This window comes from Hydra vulgaris, chromosome 02 (assembly GCF_038396675.1).
Source record: "Hydra vulgaris chromosome 02, alternate assembly HydraT2T_AEP".
In the NCBI taxonomy this organism is placed as follows: Eukaryota; Metazoa; Cnidaria; class Hydrozoa; order Anthoathecata; family Hydridae; genus Hydra; species Hydra vulgaris.
In genome coordinates, this window is record NC_088921.1 from 523,108 (window position 1) to 543,900 (window position 20,793).

General features: G+C 28.2%; 1 protein-coding gene across 1 annotated transcript; it reads right to left on the reverse strand.

Moving 5' to 3' along the window:
• Positions 1-1,786: 1,786 nt before the first annotated feature.
• Positions 1,787-2,386, reverse strand: LOC136076916 (uncharacterized). Its single transcript, XM_065790779.1, has one exon. The coding sequence runs from the start codon at positions 2,384-2,386 to the stop codon at positions 1,787-1,789; it is 600 nt and encodes a 199-aa protein (XP_065646851.1).
• Positions 2,387-20,793: the final 18,407 nt, after the last annotated feature.

Here is a 20,793-nt window from a genome sequence, read left to right on the forward strand (position 1 = left end):
AATGTCTGTTTTCCAATTTTAGTATCTACATATATTAGGAGAAATCTATTGATAATTTATTTATATAATTTATAATATAATAATAATATAAATAATATAATAATATAATATAATATAATAATTATATAATTTTTCCTTAACCTTTAAGTGAATTAGATTTAAGTTTTATTATCGGATTTAAGTTTTAAAACACTAATAATAAAAAAAATTGCTTCTTGTTTAGAGCGGTTTTTAAAGTTTATATAAAAAAATATTTCTTAACTAGATGTTAAGTAGCATTATATAAATAATATTTAATTAGAATTAGAATAGTTGAATAAGGTAACTATTGGAGTTTATTGTATTTTTAAGTTGGGTAAGTAAATTTATTTTATAAAAAAAGTAAATTCAGTAAATATATTATAAATTCAGTAGTTTATTATTATTACAGAAAAGAACACAGTTTGAAAAACACTTACAAAGTACATAATATTAAAAAACTTTTTTTCTAGCTTTTGCATTTGCAAAGATATTGACAACTTCTTTAACATCCATTGTTGATGCTGTTTTATGCTCTGTGGCTAGTAATGCAAGATGATGTAGTCTGCTTTGAGTGGTTGCATTTCTTTTGTAATCTTTAATTATTTTTTAATTTGTTAAGACTTTTCTCCACACTTGCAACGGGTAGTGTGTAAAATAAAAGTCATGTAAATTTCGGAAAAATCACTTTCCAAATACACTATATTTATAAGATCTTATAGAAACAAAAACACGTGCTAAATAGTGTACATATCACAAATAAAACACTATAGTTCTCATTCCTGTGAAACATTTATCGATTTGGACAATTATTTTGTCAAGTGTATAATAAAAAACATTTGAATATTTCTTCACTTTTACTAAAACGATAATCTGATGATAATTCATCAAAATGAAGTTTAACAATCTTCGTCGTTTACACGTAAAACGCGGATCAACTTTCCACAAGTTTGCTTGCACTTTAGCTTCCATTTTGAATTCTTCAAAAATGGAAGCTAAAGTGCTAAATATTTTTAGTTTAATATTTAAATTTTCCAATGCAGAAACTACCGTACTTAAATCCACATCTTTTTTTTGTAAAATTTTAGATACAATTGATTTCAGTCATGATTTTGAATAAAATTACAGTAATAAATACAAACTCAAAATTTTCGATTTGTTTTTTAATATTGGCTGCTTCATTTCTTTCATTCACCTTATTTGATTGCAGTATTATTTTTGTAACTGCTTCTGAAATTTCAACGAAACGAACTTTAATAGCTGCTATAGATTGTATTCTCCCTGACCAACGTGTAGGGTTAAGCTTTTTTAAAGTTTTTTCCGATTCCCCAGAAACCTGTGACAGCAGATCCCACCGATTGATACTGTTTCCAAAGAAAGAATATATATTTTGAAGTGTGGTATAAAATGACATTACATCATGGTAGCCAGATACGCTTGGCGATAAAACTATTTTGTCTTCTTCTTGCCCCCGCCATGTATATATTTTACCAAATCGAGAGTTGTAACTATTTTAAACGGGCAAACTTATAACTAAAAAAAAAGATGAAGTAAACTTAAATTAACAACTGAATTCAAGTTGTGACTGTTAAAGTGGACACATTCAGCATTTGTTTGCATTTTTTTCTAGTTTTACTGAGTCAATTGTAAATTCCACTCATAACACTGGCACCATCATAACCTTGACCATAGCACTTTTCAATTGGAATATTTAATTCACTAAGTATACGCAGAACCTCATCAGTAGTTCCTTTGGCTGAATGATTCGTTAATTCAGAAATCTTGATAGGTATTCAATAATATTAAAGTGTGACGCTTTTTCGTTTTCACTGCGATCTATATGTGCATGTCTTATAACAATGCTCAATTGATCTTTCTTAGTGGTATCTTGTGTCGTATCTAACATTAAAGAATAAAATGGCAATGTATTGATTTTCGCAGTTAGTTCTTCCAATAATCTTACTCCCAAAATTGTTATTAATTCATTTTGTATATCTGGACGAAGATACGTAATGGATCCGGAAGGCATTGAAATAATTTGTTTCATCACATCATCATAATGAGCAAGTAGTTCTACTTGCGACAAAAAATTTCCGTTGTAATCTCCTGTAAATCCTTCTCGATGGCCGCGAAAGGCTAAAGAATTTTTGGCGACTATTAGCGTTATCCAAATTAAACGCTCTAATGCCATTTTCCAAAAGGATGCCTTATAACGTAACTGTTCCTCCTGTGTTTCATCAACTGTCTGATTAGTTTTCCATAGTTCGTATACTGCACAAGCATTAACATGAGCTTGTGAAGAGGTATGAGAACTTACACGTGTAGATAAATTTTTCCAATCTTTCAGACCAGTTTTCCATTTGGCCATTTTGGTTTAAAAATAACCAGCATGGCTCACAGTAGACAGCATCTAAAAGTATGGATAAATATAGCCAAATACGTAGAATTTGACCATATTTTGATGTGTAGTAATAATGGAGTTTCACCAAAACTCCTGTTCTGTAGATTATAATCTTTGGAAAATGGTCCTTTTGGCCGATGCGGTGGAATACGTACTAATAAACGTTTTTCGTCATCAGATATAATTTGATTTAAATATTTACCCAAATCATTAGTTAGTGCCGTAGGGTGAATATTAGTTTCTACTGCTGTTTCATTATTTGCTCCTTCAATTTGTACTGCATTTTCAGTAGCAGTATCAGTAGTTCTGATTCTTCAGTTTTCGGAAATTCATTTATATCCACAGAATCTATATTATCAGATTGGTGATATTATTTTTACTTTTTTTAAAAAATACATCGAGCTTGGGCAATTTTTGCAAATCTTTTTCCTTTCTAATTTTACGCTTTTCAGCGCCATTTTTAACTTTAGATGTAGATTCCGCCATGAGAAGGGTCTTACTATAAATTCCAAAAACTGGTGAAATCAATATATATAATAGTTTTATTATTTTTTTGAATTAATTTTTTACTCCTAAAAAAAAAATACATAAATTTTATAAATGTCAGAAACACGTATTGTTGAGGCAATCCAATAAATTAATTGAGTTCAAACAATGTTCTTGACGTTAACACATAGGTATGACATAATGTTGACATAATGATCCATTTTAAAGACCTCTAAATATTATATATATTAAACCCGTTTTTTAAAACGGGCTAGCACACTAGTAATATATTAAAAATGAAATAATGCAATAGTGCTTGTCTACCTTTGGTAATAAGAAAAAAATATAAATGTATGTTAATATACATATGACTAAATAAACAACGTAGAAGTTCACAAAAATAAAAAACGATGACTTAATTAAACACAAATCTATACTCTTTAAAGATTTCTGATTGAACTGCAATAGTTTATAAATATTTTAGCGCAAAATATAACAAACGTTACTTAGATAACAAAAATTCAAATTTAAAATAAAAACTTGCCAGCTCTATTGCAAATTTTAACATCTCAATTTCAATTTATGAATTTTGAGTAATGTCGACGTTTGGGCCCCTTTTTCGACGGGCTCTTAAGGCTGTGTCTACTCTTGCTATAGGGTAGCTACGCGCCTGGGGTTCAGATATATCGCTGTTTGTGACACCAACAACACCAACTTGGTGTTATCATTCTTTATATTAAAATGCTGTTGTAGTTATTACATTGGTGTTTTTATTTTTTGAATTGATTTTTTTCAGATTTCATGTTTTTATCAGCAAAATTTAATAAAATAAAGATTTTAAAGTTTGCTTTTTTTTTTAACAAAACATTAAGATTGTGTCTCTAAATATCTCTTTACATAATTCAAAAATTGCATATTATAGTATAAAAAATTTTATTTCTATTTGTGTTATAATATAATTGTTACTTAAGAATAGACTTAAATGGATAAAGTACATCACAGTAAATTTACCTAGAAACTAAATCAAAACAACCAGTTAAGTTACACAACTATTTAATTTACTTAATATGTTTAAAGACATTTACTTGCCTAAGTTAACCATACACCGAATAAGCTGAAAAAAAATATTATGTTTCATCCACAATGATAGAAGAAAAATAATTGAATGTGCTGAGCGAAACGACGATTGCGAAACTTTAGGTGTCAAATATAAGACAGAATACAATTGGGTCCGCAGCGGATATAAAATTTTTAATTTCTTGTTCTATAATTGGGAAGTGATTATCATAGTGCTTTAAGAATATTTCTTTAAATTCATTATATGCAGAGTTGGTATGCCCAAGGTTGCATTCTTGGTAAATCCTATCCCACCTTACTGCAGATAGTGAGTCTTTAAACTGTTGAATAGTAAAATTAATAATTTTTCGTTTATAGACTTTGATCTTAGAGTTATTATTTTTTGTATCTTGAAAAAAGGAAAAGTAAATCGGAAAGTGATCGGATATATCCGTTTTGATTACACCTGCTTTTAATGAAGAATCATATAATGAATTAGTCAACATGTTGTCTATTGCAGTGATTGAATTAAATGTTACCCGGGTTGGTTGGTTTATTATAGAAAAGATGTAGTGTTAAAACATATCTTCAAAAAAAGTTTTGTAACAGCATCTTCATCGTACTGTAGACAGTTTATATTTATGTCTCCAATACAGAATAATATTTTGTGCTCTTTGTTATTTTTTAGATATACTTGTTTTAGGTGATTTGAAAAGTTTTTTATATCACCTTCAGGTGGTCTGTAACAAGTGGACACCAGTATATTTTTTAATTTTTTGTTTATTATTTCAATTGTAAAGAACTCACATCGGCATCAGAAACCGAAAGATCGTCTCTAATTTTAGTAGTTAGATCATTATGAATATATGTTATAATTCCACCTTCTCGTTTTTGAACTTTTCGCTCATAAAATATTAGTTTGTAGTTCGGAATTATTAGGTTTGCATTTATTCTTGATGATTCGCCAGAACACCAAGTTTCTGTTAAGCAAATCATACTGAACAAATAGTTACATTCTATAAGAAAATGTTTTAGTTTGTCAATATTGTTAACTGTACGTCTTATATTTATGTATATCACCTTAAAGTTACTGCTTAATGATTTTAATTCATTTTTAAAAGTTCTTAATTCAAAAAACCGCGAGTTAAAATTATTTTCATTAAAAAAAATGCATATCTGGATCGTAAGAGTTATTAAGTAAAAAGTTATTAGCCGATTTAAAAACATTAAAGTGTTGCGTTTCGTAATCTATTGTTTGGCCTTTAGTTAAACGAACTAACTTTGTTTCAATCGCTTAAACTTACGTAAAACTTTTTCCTAATTATACGCAAAAATTTTCTTATTTTCTAAATTCACGACAAAAAACTTTATTAAATTTAAATTTTGCGTATTGTTATTACCTTGGTTGTGAAAATTTTTAACTTCTTCCCAAAGTTTCTTTCTCTCTTCCATCGTCTCTTTAGCAAAGTCTTCATTTATATATATTCCACTTCATTTAAGGTTTTTAAGTGAACTTAAATTTTTAATTTTATCTTGGTTGCTTAAAAGTTTCACTACGATAGTTCTTGGTGTTTTGTCTTCTTTACACGACCCAACTCGATGCGCTCGTTCCACAATAATTTTAGTTGAAATTTTAAGGTTGTTTGTAAATATTTTTCACAGATTTTTCACAACCACTCCAACTTTCTCCTGGTGGATCTTTTAGACCATCGGACTCTAATGTTGTTTCGACGAGAGCGGTTTTCTAAGTCAGTATTTTTCTTGTTTATATTTTTAATTTCAAGATCATATTTCTTCCTTATATGTTTTAATTCTTCCTTTATTTTTTCTTCTTGAAAGTTGAGACTTTCTTTCACATCGTTTAAGTCTTTTTCAATATTTCGCATATTTACTTTGTTTACATTTAATTCATTTTCTATTTTGTCGAGTCAGTAATTATTTTTACATTTCCACTCACTATTTGTGTGAAGTTCTTTTCTTGGTCTTTTAATAACCTTTCTGTTTCTTTAAGCAAAGCTCGTTTTTGTTCTTCAAACTTGTTTGTAATAACTTTTTCGATATTTTTGATCGTTATTTCCATTTTTTAATTAATATTCTTGAAGAGCAGCCAAAAACACGGCAAAACCTTTTTTCAAAAAAAAGTTATTATTATTATTACTATTATTATAATGTTGATAGTTGCTAGAGCCGTAATAGGAACGATTTTATTTTGGTACCAAAATATATTTTGGTACCGCTGCACAGTGGGCCAGTAGGTGGACAAAATGGGAAAAATTTTAGTAGTCTAATCTTGAAAACCTATTTAATTTTAGTATCTACATATATTAGGAGAAATCTATTTATAATTTATTTATATTAAATCCCTTATTTACCAGGACTCTAAGCATTTGAATATTGAGATAAAATAAAAATAAAAAAAAATTATAAATAAGTAATTAACGGTGACATCAACGTTGTGTTATATTTCAATTACATCTACGTTTTTGAAACAAAAAATTAGTACATGTTATTCTAGAGTATTTAGAGATAAGAAAAACCAATGTGTGGAATAAATTTGTCATAGCATGTTATCTCGGTTATACTTTGAAAATCACAGATTAAAAAAAAAAATTTCTTAAGAAACTTATTTTTTGCCGCACAAAAACTAATAATTACCACAATTTGCCATGTGTTGTCTTATATTTATTTGAGCTATATGATGCTTCAATCGAGTTTTAATTGATTGCTCGTCCCCTTAAATCCCCGTTCAGATTTTATGTATGTTTTAACTTGGTTGCTATGGTACTAAATTTTGCATAGCAACAACTCATTTTTACATTAACGTTGTTTTAACAGTATTTTACTTGCGCTAAATACACAATATTGGGGGTATGTATTAAAATGAGATTCAGAATTCTTATGAGGTTAACTTTTTTTGGTTACTATGGATACCTTACTTTGCATAACATAGCAACAACATATTTTCGGTAGTTGTTAGTAATTTAATTACTAACACTGACAGTAATTTAATTACTTTTAACTTTAATTACTAACACTTGTAGTAACTTAATTACTAACAAGTATTAGTAGTCCAGGCGGCATATATATTATAACATTTTACTTTTAAATACAAAATACTTGTTACAATAATTATTTAGATATGGTTTTGTTAAACTTAGACATTCATAATTTTCTCCAAAAAAACAATCTTAGTATTTCAAAACAAAATATTACTGAAGATATATTAAAATTTATTCAGCCAAAATTTGCTGATTTTAAAGACGTTGATTTTAGACATGCTGTTCAACGATTTGTTTACTTGTATAAAAAAAAGTGGAAATCTGCAAACTATACTGTGAAAAATTTTGAAAAGAAGTTTGTGAACTGGCTTAATGAATATTTAATTGTCAGAAAAAAAGACAATGAACCAACTGCAAGTAGACGTGGTCGAAAACCAGTTGCATTTGATAATAGTTCTAATAAAACTAAAAAACGGCGTGTATCTTGTTTAATTGAATCTCATTCATCCAATGAATTATTTTTTGCTGCTAATAAAAAATTTAGAGATGAATCTGTTGTTATTGCTGCCAAGAATGTTTTAAATATATCAAATACAGATAAAGCAACTAAATATTCAGCAGACGAAGCACTGGCTTTAATAATTGATGCAAGTCTGACAAAAGCTTCCTATCAATAGATAAGAAGCGGAGCCTTGGAGAAAGAATATAACATCTACCCCGCTTACAATGATGTCAGAGATGCAAAATTGAAATGTTATCCTGCAAACATAACAGTGGAGGACTATTCAGCTTCAGTTCCTTTAAAAGATTTAATGACTCATACTTTGCAAAGAATCTGTGCAGTTCAGGAACCTGTGCTAAGGCACTTGATATTGAACGACAAAGCAATAAAAACAATGACACTAACGTGTAAGGCTGGTTTTGATGGTGCTACTGGCCAAAGCATTTATAAACAAGTTTTATCAGAACCCGACATTAACAGAGATTTAAAGCGTGAAGAATCATTATTTATTACTTGTCTTGTCCCATTGGATTTGACTGGATTTAACAACAGCAACGAAAAGGTGCCTATTTGGAGAAATCAAAAGTCGTCCTCCACAGCCTATTGTAGACCCATAAGATTTGCATACAAAATGGAATCCAAGGAATCTGTGATTGAAGAAGATCAGTACATTAAAAGTGAGATAGAAAGCTTGGGTATGATTTTATGAGAGGTTTGCGGATCTTCTATTGAAGTGAATTGTATTATTGAACTTACAATGATTGATGGGAAGGTTCAAACAATATTATCTGAAAAAAATAACTCATACCAATGCTGTTCAGTGTGTGGTGTCTCTCCAAAAAATATGAATAGTCTTGATATCCTTAATATAGTTTATACTAACAGAGAGTTCAAATATGGTCTTTCCAGTCTTCATGCATGGATTTGATTTTTTGAGATGTTATTGCACATTGCATATAAAAAAGAAACAAGAAAGTGGCAAGCAAGATCTAAAGAACACAAAGAAAAGGCATCTGTAGCTAAACAAAAGATTCAGACTGATTTTATGAACAAAATGGGACTTGTTGTTGATTTCCCTAAAAGTGGTGGTTCTGGAACAAGTAATGACGGCAATACCTCAAGGCGTGCTTTTGCAGCATTTGAACAAACAGCTGAAATTCTGGGTATTGACCAAAACCTTATATTCAGATTTTACATTATCTTGGTAACGCTCTCTTCAGGATATGAAATAGACTGCTTAAAGTTCAAGGATTATTGTTTTGACACTTTTAGACTATATGTGTCCCTTTATCCATGGTATTACATGGCTCAATCAGTTCACAAAGTATTGATACATGGACATGGCATAATTAAAAGCCTCACATTACCCATCGGACTTATGTCAGAGGAAGCTGAAGAGGCTAGAAATAAAGAATTTAAATCTTATCGCGAAAATTTCAGCCGAAAAACATCCAGAAAAGCAACAAATACTGATCTTATCAATAGACTCCTAGTTTCCAGTGATCCTGTTATTTCATCATTGCGTAAATCAACATCACACCAAACAAATCATAGAGCATTTCCTTCAGATGTTTTACAATTACTTAAACAATCTTCAAACGATATTATTGTTTTATAATTTTTTAATGTAATTTAAAATTGATAACGTTTTCTTGCACTATTTTTTGCTTTTATTATTCCTAAAACATTATTTACCTAAATACTCAATTTTTATTCAATACAGGTGGGTCAAAAATCCGATAAGATATTCAAATATCAATTTACCACTTTGTAACTAAGGAAAGTATCCGGTAACTAAGCAATATAAGTATCCATGACAACTAAATTTAAAAAATTATCACTTTTGTAAGAAGTGTGATATCATATTGGTACTGATGCCAAATTTAGTGAATATAGCACTTATAAAATATCTGCAGATAACAAAAGTAGGCTGTTGCTAAGCAAAATAAAGGTATCCATAGCAACGAAATAAAAAAATATTACCTTCATAAAAAGCGCAGACATCATATTAGTACTCATACTAATTTTAGTGAATATAGCTCTAATATTAAATTAGTTATGAATTTTGTCCAGTAAAAGTGCATTCTGGCCCACTGTGCGCTGCAAACTGCAAATTTTACGCAAATAGCTCAGCCGGCTTATCTATTTGTTTACAACATACGTAAAGAAATGGCGAAGCTTGAAAATCACATTTTCAGAAAATGTGATTTTTGATTTCAAAAAATCATTAGTGTAGTTTTAATGTACTGGAACCATTTTAAAACGAATGTCTAATAAGAATTTCGTTAAATATCGACCAATTTTTATTTGGCTAAAAGTGAAATTCTTTTTAATATAGATTTTATTCTGATAAAGTTACTAAATTAATCACAATTGAAAATATGGTTTTATTTAACAGAGAATGAAACAATTAATAAAACTTTCCAACATAAAAAACTGTCAAAAGTTATGTTATTGATTCTTAAAATACTTTTTATGATCACAAAAATTCACATGATGTTCTCAAGTAAAAGCACTAGTTAGCAAATCAATAAAACCAAATATGTTTTAATGAACATTTGGATATTCAAACCAATAGCCTGGACCAAACTTTGGTATCATAAACTTGATATATTTGGAAAACACAAAAAATTTTGATGCAAATAGTTTTACTTTTTAGTTAAACTCCTAACGTTTAACATGTTATTATAAGGTTATACAAAATGATGTTATTAAAAGTAAAAGAAATTCAGAAATTCAAATTAAGGAAATAATATTTTATTTTATTTTTGTAAATACAATTTTTTTAATAAAACAATTACTATCATATATTACCGATGTGCAATACTTCGCAAATGTTTATTCCATACATCTCCAATGTATCATATGTACAGACTGTACTATAGTTTTAAAAATCTTTGAGATAAATACAGTTACCCTGTAGATTAATGGATACAAAATCAAAGTTTTGTAAATGATATCATTGTGTAGAGATAGAGTACGAAAGAAACAAGATACAAAAGAATATGTTGGAGGATGGTTTTTAACTTCTGCATTAACTTTTCTCTTAACTATCAACAAATGTAGTTATTGTTAAAATTTTAAAACAATGTTGTCAATAGTCTATTATGAAGGTACACACCTTGAATAAAGCAGTCATGATTTTTAAAGCACTCTGGGAGTTAGTGCACGCTTATTTTTTTTTTTTTTTTTTTGTAGAATGGTTTAGAATCAAAAGCCACTACCAGAACTTTTTGATTAATGACTGTATATTTTGATCACTAAACTTTTAGTCAAAATGAGCACAGATGAATCAGATGCTTATGCAATAAACACTTACTATTCGCATTCTTTATCAACAGTAGCACCTAAACTTTTTAAATTATTATGTTACTGAATTCAACTAAATAACAAAGATATCCAAAGCATTTTTATAAGTTTTTCTTAGTTAGAAACTAGGTGCTGAATTCTAATCAGTTATCCAAAAAAAAAGCAACGTATTTTAAAATCTACATTAATATAAATTCAATAGAGTTCAATAAAAAACAATTTTTACATTTTGTTAAATTATAATATTAAAATGTTTGTTTGATTTTATTTTTTAGTATTAATTTATGTCTATTGTGAATATTTTTAACAAAATTTTGAAAATTTATCATCGATTACACGTTTTTTTTATATGAGAAACCAAAAAAACAGTTTAGTATTAGAAAGTCTTATTTTACTCTTATTGAAGTAATTATAGGTTTTCAACTTTTTCTTACACAGAACAGCTATATAGTAGGATTTCGGTCATTTTTATTATTTGGACTTTGCATTATTAATATTAGAGTGGAGGAGGAGTCTTGAATACTTTGATGCCAACAAAATAGGGGAGGTTTGGTCTTTTTTATTAGGAGAAGTCGGAGGAGTTTTAAATATTTAGACAGTTGTTGATAAAAGGGGGAGGGGAGGAGGTCAAGAAAAGTTTACATCAACAGTTTTATTTTTTTAAATAAAGTTATTTATTTAAAAAACAGAAATTAAGGCTGCTTTAGTAGTCGTTTATAACGTAGCGTTTGTGGGGAGAGAGGTAATCAAATGTTGACATGATTTTATAAGGGAGGTCTTTGAAAGTTTGACAAAGTAGGAGGGAGGTAAAAATTGCTAAAAAGTTTTTAACATAATTAATGGACAGTCCCTCATAGTTTTGCCTGGTATTTACTTACTTTGTCACCAAAAACACAAGTATAAATTATAACTGATCGTGGAATAATATAAAGTAAACAATATGTAATAATAATAAAGTAAAACTATGTTTATTTGGATTTGACTTTGTGCATGTTTGAATAAACCACAATTGTCTAATTTTCTGTAGGTGTTAACTTTCTATTTATGTATCAATATATGTATTTCAGTTTTTGAATCTTTAAAAATACTTCAAAACCGGCCTTAGCCCCAATAGTTCTCGAACAATTTTCTAGAAACCCCAATAATACACACTAAAAGTTTGTCAGGGCAAAGGTGGATCCGAACCATGTAGAAGAAGGCAATTTTTTCGATTAGCTGGATACAGACCATCTATTAAGGGGTAATATTTGAGTTCAATAATTTGTAAGCAAGCAGACCCATAATTTAAAATTTGCACCACCCAGTTTTATCATAGTTTTATGCCTCTTTTAAACAGTCTCCAAATTTACTTATGTTTTTAAACAACGTGCTGTGTTAAATATATAGATTTCTAACAAAAATATATTCCAAAACAACTAAGAAGAGGGAGGAATGGATTTGCTTTTGTGTCAGAGATCATCCTTTAAAAATTGATGTTTTAAATTAGTTTAATTTTTCAAAATATATATTAGTGGCCCTCAAATAAAATTATGCCTGCTCCTGTAAAAAGGTTAGGTTTCTCTGGTTTAGGAAGCTTATTTTATTATTTAAACGTTGGCTTTTTTTTTAGTTATATATATTTTGCTGTTTAATAAAAAAATTTACATAAGAGATTTATATAAAATAATAGATGATTTAATAAAAATATGGGTGATGTAATACCATCTCAATCTTTTCATAGAGCCCCTTTAAAAAATAAATATCCCCAAAAAGTTTTAAACTGCAGATATTAGCAAGATGTAAAATTTCCAATTTAAATACTCAAAAATTTAAAATATATAAACCAACACATAAGTAACTAAAAGAATAAGAACTTTAAAAGAATAAAAAGTATTTAGAAAAAAATCATTGGAATTATTATTCCTTAGAATGAAAAATTTGTTTATCTATTAGCTTTTTAAAATTTTTATTTTTGAAAATAATTCCATATCTTCGGTCTACAAAATGCTGTTGAAAACTCTGTGTATTTATTTAATTCATTTGACATTTAAAGAAATTTGATTGATTTGTTCGTAAGAAATACTTTTCATTTATATTTTTTTCAAACTTACAAATAAAATTAACTGGAGAAAGGTTTTTTGTATATTTATACATGAAATTATCTGTTGATAATTATTTATTTCATAAACATTCATCATTTTAATCTCTCTCATTAAGGGTTTAGTGTGTTCCCCTAGCTTTTTCCCGTATATAATTCTCAACGAATGTTTTTAAACACTGTAATTTCTTAAGTTTTGTAGGTTGCGTGATACCCCATGTAATATTGACATAATAAATAAAACAATAAAGTAAAGAGAAGTATATTAATTTAAGACACATCATATTAATAATGTTCATAAGGACGAACTCGGTACATCAAACCCATAACTTTACTAACATTTTTTGTAAATATTTTATATGGAGATTCGAAGATAAATTCTCTATGAACTTTATAAAGTCTTTCTGTTTTATTTTTTTATTATTTAAAAATAGATCTGGTAATTCAAGGGGAAGGTCTAACTTTTGCGACATTTTTGAAATAATGTGTAACTTATTTTTTTAACGTTTAATCAGAGTTGATTTGCTGAAAACCAATTATTTATCTTATTTAATTCAAAGTTCATGTCGGAATAAAGTTGCTTGATACTATGGTTGGATAGATAGAGCCGACAACACCGGAAGGCCACAGGAGCATGTATTTCTCCCCCCCCCCCCCCACTTTTTTTCTAAATGAGCTTTTTTTTATTTCAAAAATTGTAGATATAGAGATTTTTTTTAGAAATTGACGTTTGTGCCCCTCCACTTTGAAACTCGTGTTGTCGGCCGTAAAAGAAAGAGATTTGTATCATTTGCAAACATAATTGGGTTTAATTTTACTGATACATTATTTTAGTAGTTTATAAAAACTAATAATAAGAGAGGGCTTAGTATTAATCCTTGTGGTACTCCACGCGGGATTTTAAGTATTCCGTATTCCTTATTTGAGCATATTGTTTTCTATCAGTAAGGTAACTTTTAATCCAATTGTAGTCCTTATTAATAACCCATAATACCTTAACTTTTTTATTAAGATGCAATGACCAACAAAGGCTTTAGTTAGATCAATAAATATACCAAAGATAAATTTGTTTTCATTAAAGTCATTATTTTTTTCGATCAACTAATTCAATAATCGCATGTTCAGTTGAATGATTTTTCTGAAATCCAAGTTGCTTCGGATAAAAAAATTGTTTTTTGTAAAACGGTCAAAGATTTTATTATAAATAACGCGTTCGAATATCTACGAAAATACAGAAAGCAATGATATAGACCTGTAATTGGAAACATTAAAATAATGATTTTATAAATTGAAACTACTTTTGCGAGTACATCAGGAAATATTCGTTGGTTTAAGGAAAGCTTGACCGTTTGTTCTATATAGAACAAACTGTCTACTAATGCTTTTTTTTAACTAAAATTAGTATATTACTGGGTATATCGTTAAATCCTGATGATTTGTTTTTTTTTTATGGAAGAAAAAGCTGTTTCAAATTCTTTTGATGTCAAGTCAAAGTCATGCAACATTTTGTCATTTGACGGTCTTAGATAGGTTTTACAAGAAATAGAGGATGGCATAATTTTGTTAGCTAGATCAAGTCCAACATTTGGTGAATAATATTAAACTCTTTAGATATTTCTTTAAGACATAATATATCATTATTATTTATTTTGATTCGTTTTGGTTGCGAAAAAGTTTGCTTACTGTAATATTTTTTTTAGTTTTTTTTTAGAAGATCTTTATAAAAGTATTTGTATATTTTATAATTTTTTTCATTAGTTGAGTTATTATTTTTAAGAAATTTATTATATAGTTTTTGTTTGGTTTTAGAGCATTTTATAAGTGTTTTATCCATCCAGGGAATAATAAGTGTTTTTATTTTTATTTTTAATACTTTAATTGGACAAGCTTCATAAAAAAATCTCTTGAAATTTATTTAAAAATAAACTATATCCTTCATTTGCATTTTGACTTTTATAAACTTCAGTTCCGTTCTCTATATATAATTTGTTAGTTAGATTGTTTTTCTATAAGTTGAATGGTTGCGTTTAATTAAATTTAAAATTTTGTGTTGATCATTTGGAATAACTTTTATATTTTTGTGTTAACATATATTGGGAATTAATCACTATATCAGTCTTAAATATCCCTGTCTCAAAAGAAGTTTCTAATTAATTGTTAATAAAAATATTATCTACTGCAGTTGCAGAAGTTCTATATACCCTAAGCGGTTCCGTGAGGGTACCAAGGTACCAAGGTAAAATAATTTTTTTTTTCTTTGTTTGTTTTTAAAATACTTTTTTCAATAAAATTTTGAAATGATATACTTTTGCCTCTCGGTGTCGGTACACACATCAAGTTATAATGTTTTTATTTTTGCATTATTTACTTCAATAAATTACCTTCCATAATTAATACTTTTTACACTTAATTGCCTTTATTTTACACTGATACATTTCAAGTAAATAAACACCTAGCTCCCCGCCTTTTTTTATTGTTTCCTCGTTTTTGGCTAACTAGTTTGTAATTGGACGAACTATAACTAGAATTCGACTCTAGTGGACTTTCTAAATCATGCCAAGTCTCTGACAGATATATGACGTCGAAATTGTAATTTATTTTTAATAAAAATGCTTTAAATTTTTCAAAATTTTGACCGATGCGTCTTATGTTTAAGTGTAATATAGAAATGGAATTTAAATCTTTTTTGATTTTAAATTCATAAGCACCAAGATATGGTGTTTTTATTAAATTCAGTTTCTAAAAAAATATTCAAGTTGTCTTTAGAAAGATTGTTCGAAAGATTATCCTCAAAAAGATCATTATTCGCTATTTTTGATAAATAAATAATTTAAATAAGAAAAAAAAAAGTTAGCTAAGAACTCATTAAAAAGAGAATACCAAAAGCATAAATTATTTTCCTTTGCTTTTCTATTTCTTGAATTTGAATAAAGTATATAAAGTTTTTACAATACTTAGAATGATTTAAATCTGATTTAACTGCCATACTTCCAAGTTTTATAAATTTTTTTTCATTTTTATCTCTTTTTTCGCAGAACTCCAGACAATATATTAGCCCAAGAACTGCTTATCACTATTTTAATTTAATAATGAACCTTATGTTATATGTATTCTAGACTAAATTAATTCATCGAATTTTATATTTTCGAATTTAATCAGGTCCGTACCGTGAAATTATTTAGGATAAATCATTTTTGAAAAAGAAAGCAATTTATAGTAAATAAATATCTTGCTTAATATTATAAAAAAATTCACGCAAAACAGAGAGCGATTGTTAGCAAAAAGAGCGCAAATTCAACAAAAAAGAGGTCGATCGCACCCGATAACTCCCCTTTCCCCCTATCTTTGGATATGTCACTATTTTCTTATAAGGATATAAGGAGCAAACTAATGCTTTTAGTGTTGTTCATAAGCCATAACAAGAACTCTATGTAGTAGATTTAAAAACAAAAAATAAAAGTATATTTACATTAAGAGGATAAATGCTAAGTAGGGTACATCGTACTTTTAAAATTTTTGATTTTTAATTTGTCAGATAAATTTTATGGCGCCACTAGAGGTGAATAATGACTTCGAAAAAAAAATTGAAAAAAACTTTTTTTTACCTAAGCGGGATTGCATTTTTTGGAAAGGTAAAATTGATCATTTATGCATAAATGCAAGGGGGGTTAAAATTTTTTTAATTATGAAAAGACAAATTTACAACAACCAGACTTTTATTGTTTGAATGGCGTCATTTAACGTTTAAAAAATATAACTATAATAATTATTCATAATTAGATGGTTTTAAGAGCAACCCATGAGCCCTTCGAAATAAGACGGGAATTATAAAAACACAATGTAACATTAAATAATGGCATTAAAAGAATTAAAACATTTGAACCTATATAACAGCTGGAACCTTTAATTGAACGTCCTGTAAACATTCCCAAAACAACAGTGTAAACATTCCCAAAACAACTTATAACAGATGCAATGCTCTGTTATTAATTGGTATAACGTTTACCTACAGACCATATTGACATGAATCTTTCCAAAGCAAAGTGTAAAAATATTTGCCGTAGCAGATGGCTTGCCTCAACATATAGATTGTCACACCAGAAGCTTTAATTTTTTACTCTTACTGGTGACGTTTTTTAAAAGTTTCATTTAGTCGTCAAGTAGTCGTTAACCACAAGTATATTTTCATATGTACTATAAATCTATAAATAAAAAGTGAAACACAGAATTGTTGATGGCAATGTCACAAAGGAACAATGTTGTGACTGCTGAAAATACAAAAAAAGAAAATTCCAAACATTGCCACACCATGCATTTAAAATGGATCTTACAGCTGTGTCTCTAGTGCAAAGTTTTCCTTATATCGTTAATAGTTATAATTGTGAGTCTTAATATCGTTTCTTCACCTGAATTGATTAAAAGAGTTCGAATTAAGGATTCCGAGTTGGCAAAATAAGCCGATAAAAATAGTTTAATTAATAATTGACAATAAAACCAGACAAGGAAACAACTATTACTTATAGAAACCTGTAAATAATGTTTTGTTTTGAGTAAGAAATAATACTTTAAATGAGTTTCTTGGAAAGCCATAAAATTAGTCGTCGTCATTTTTATATATTTGAAGTTTTTTATGGGTGTTGGAATTTCAAGTTTAAGGACATTACTTAATTATAATTTTACTTTTTACTAATATCTTAAATTGAGTGTAACTAAAGGAAAAAACTTCTTAGGCTTCTTCTTTCAGACTTTGTTTCGTTTCTACTGTATTCCAAATATGAAATTTTTATTTTTTTCAACATAAACCGCAATTGTATTATATATTTAAACCATGCTCTTTGGTAATTTAAACAGTTTTCCGTTGGAGAAATTAATATTTTCTGATTCAATACAATTGTATTGAGTTAACTTGAGATGAATTAAAGAAGAAACGAAGAGCGGATCCAGACCATAAAGTAAGGGGGAAGGGGTAGATTTTATTTTACTTTTTTGATTTGGTGGATCAAAATCATCTAATAGGGGTAAGGGGCAATTTCTAGGCATTCACCCCATCGCTTTTAACTATGATTCCTCACCCCCTAAAAAGAAGCTCGGGTTAAAAATTTTTTTTTTTACAAACTTTTTACGATAAACTTTGTTGTTTACAAAGATAACTATTTGATTAGGATTATTTCATTTAAATTTACTAAACCTTTTAATAAAGTTTGTTTTTTAAAATCAAATTCTAAGAAACTTTTCTCTCTTTTTTTTTTTTTTGAGTGTATTTCCGATCATTTCATATACTATGTTACTTTCTATTCGTATTTTTTTTTTGTCAAACTAAAATTTAATTTTTGAAGATTCGGAAAGTTGACGATTAACAATGTTAACCGTCAACTTTCCCAACTTTCAAAAGTTTAGTTTTTGGATAATTGTGGATATTTATTAAACATCCACAAACTCTTCAAATAAATGTTTACAATATAAGATCCCATGTTTATCACCGTCATCGGTAACTTTTATTTTCGTCATTAAAAACCTGTATTTTCTGGTTTATTTCTGCATATCTGATCATCCGCTATATATATTTAGTAGTTTATATATGATACTTTAATCAAGTCTTGATGCCAAATGTTTTTTTTAAATTTAGGATTAAAAACAACTTCAGGAATATCTTGAAAAAAATTGATTAAATTTAAAAAAAAAGAATTTAGCGAAATCTCGGTGATTATGAAAAAATAGCTATTTAGTTTATAGTGATCTAAGTGAAAATGATGTCAAACCAATAAATCAGAAGATACGCGCCATTATCTTAGAGTTATTTTTCAAATCGGATGTGTCAAACTGCCATCTAATCGAATGGTATTGTACAAATGGTAAAAATCTACTCTAGTGAGGCAACTCTCGATAAATATTTTTAGGTTAAACGGGAGCTATTGTTATAGATTTAATGGAAAAGGTTATCACCTGTACGCCATTAACTTCTAAAATTTCTTTGAATTAACAAAGGACATGATAAATCACGTTAAGAACTGACTGAAAGTCAAATCCAAAAGAATGAGCAAAAGCTAAACTGAGAAACAGGGAGAACTGAGAACTGAGAAATGAAAACTGAGAAACTGAGAAACAAGGAGACGTTATAAGCAGAAGCAGAGAGAGTGAAGTGGTTGCTAAATGAAAAGACAAAAGAGACAAGACAAAAAAAAAACGCCTCCTTACTACGAGTATACTCGTAGTTGGCAAATAAAAGACGCCGACTTACTTAGAGTATACTCATAGTTTGCAGCAAACAGATTAAGGGTTACAGCCGTTTTAAAATTTAAAAATTTTTTAAAACTATTGACGTGTGCGTATCTGAACATAGCGCCTTTTCCTAATATCGGAATAGTTTATAGAACTTAAGAAAAGTTCAGTTTCCGTCATATTCAGCAAAAAATCAGATACTCTTTTAGTTTTATGCCTAAAATTAGACACCAATGAATGAACTTCTACCTAACTTTTTTAATTTTTTTTTTAATTATTTATTTTTAATCCTACTACTTTAATACACCTAATTATCTTCGAAGTCACCTGAGTTATTAACTTTAATACATGACATGAAATTGTTGAAATATATCAGAATTTTTGTTATACCATTACATCATAACTTCGATTTAATCATAAGAAATTTTAATTCTCTAATTCTAAAATAAAAATAACATAAAAAAATAACGTAAAAAAAAATAGAGGTAGATACTTTTTTAAGTTTTTTTTCTAAAAAAGAACAAAAATTTTTTTTTGGCTTCACTAGAAATTTCTATACAACTTACATGTCACTAATTTTACTTGAGCATTATTTTTTTATTCTTAATTTAATTTTGTCAAAATATTTATCAAATTTATATCGAAATTTATTAGATAGATTTAATTATATCGACAAAATTTAGAACATATACGGGAATCTTTTTTTATATATGAATCTAATTTTTTAGGAATGAATTTTGATGAAAATCTATCATGGATACAACATATAAAATCCATTGAAAAAAAAATCTCGAAAACATTGGCGTAATCTTTAGAGCAAAGACATTTTTAAATGTTAGGTCCTTAAAAAATTTAATTATTTTTTTATAAATAGTTATCTAACCTACAACAATATCGTATAGGCAAGTACAAATCACACTAGGTCAAGAAAACTGTATTGAAAGAAAAAACATGCAGTTAGAATTGTATTTGGAGCTGGTAAAGCTGTTCCTTGTGAACTTCTTTCACGTTGACTTGATGCCTTAAATATTCACAAACTTAACATCCATCTAGTTTTACAGTTTATGTATAAAACAAAATGCGCACTGTCTCCAAAAAATTTTAAAACTTATTTTGAAAAAATACACCATAAGTGTTCTACAAGTTTTTCCATAAATAAAACATTGTTGTTCCTAAATCTTATTCAAAACTGAGTTCTTATTCGATTCAGAATCGCGGGCCATTTTTGTGGAAAAGTTTTTCGCAATAATAATGCCTTCTTCTTGCTCTGGTCATTAATTTTATTTGTAAACTTATGTAGGTTGTAAAATTTTTTCAACGGCAAAATATAATGTTCAAAAAAAATCTAGTAAGACCTAGTTTGAAATTTCCCATAGCATTATACCCACCTCTGGGCAAGTTTGGCGATATCGGATAGCAAGGAGATGTGAACTTTCTTCTAAATACTCTTCCGCGATAAGTAAGGACTTCTTGGGGCATCTAAAAATAAAATAAATAAATAAAAAGTAAACAGTAGCAAGAGATGCATTGGGTGGGGAAAATCCCCAAGCCTTGTTACTACTGTTTACTTTTTATTTATTTTTAGATAATTTTAGAAACACCACAAGTCAGTGGCTTGAGGTGTTTCTAAAATCAACTGTAATTCCCAGAGGTATTTGCCTGAGGTGGCAAAACTTGCCACCTCTGGGCAAGTTTTGCGACATTGGTTAGGAAAGAGGCGTGAAGA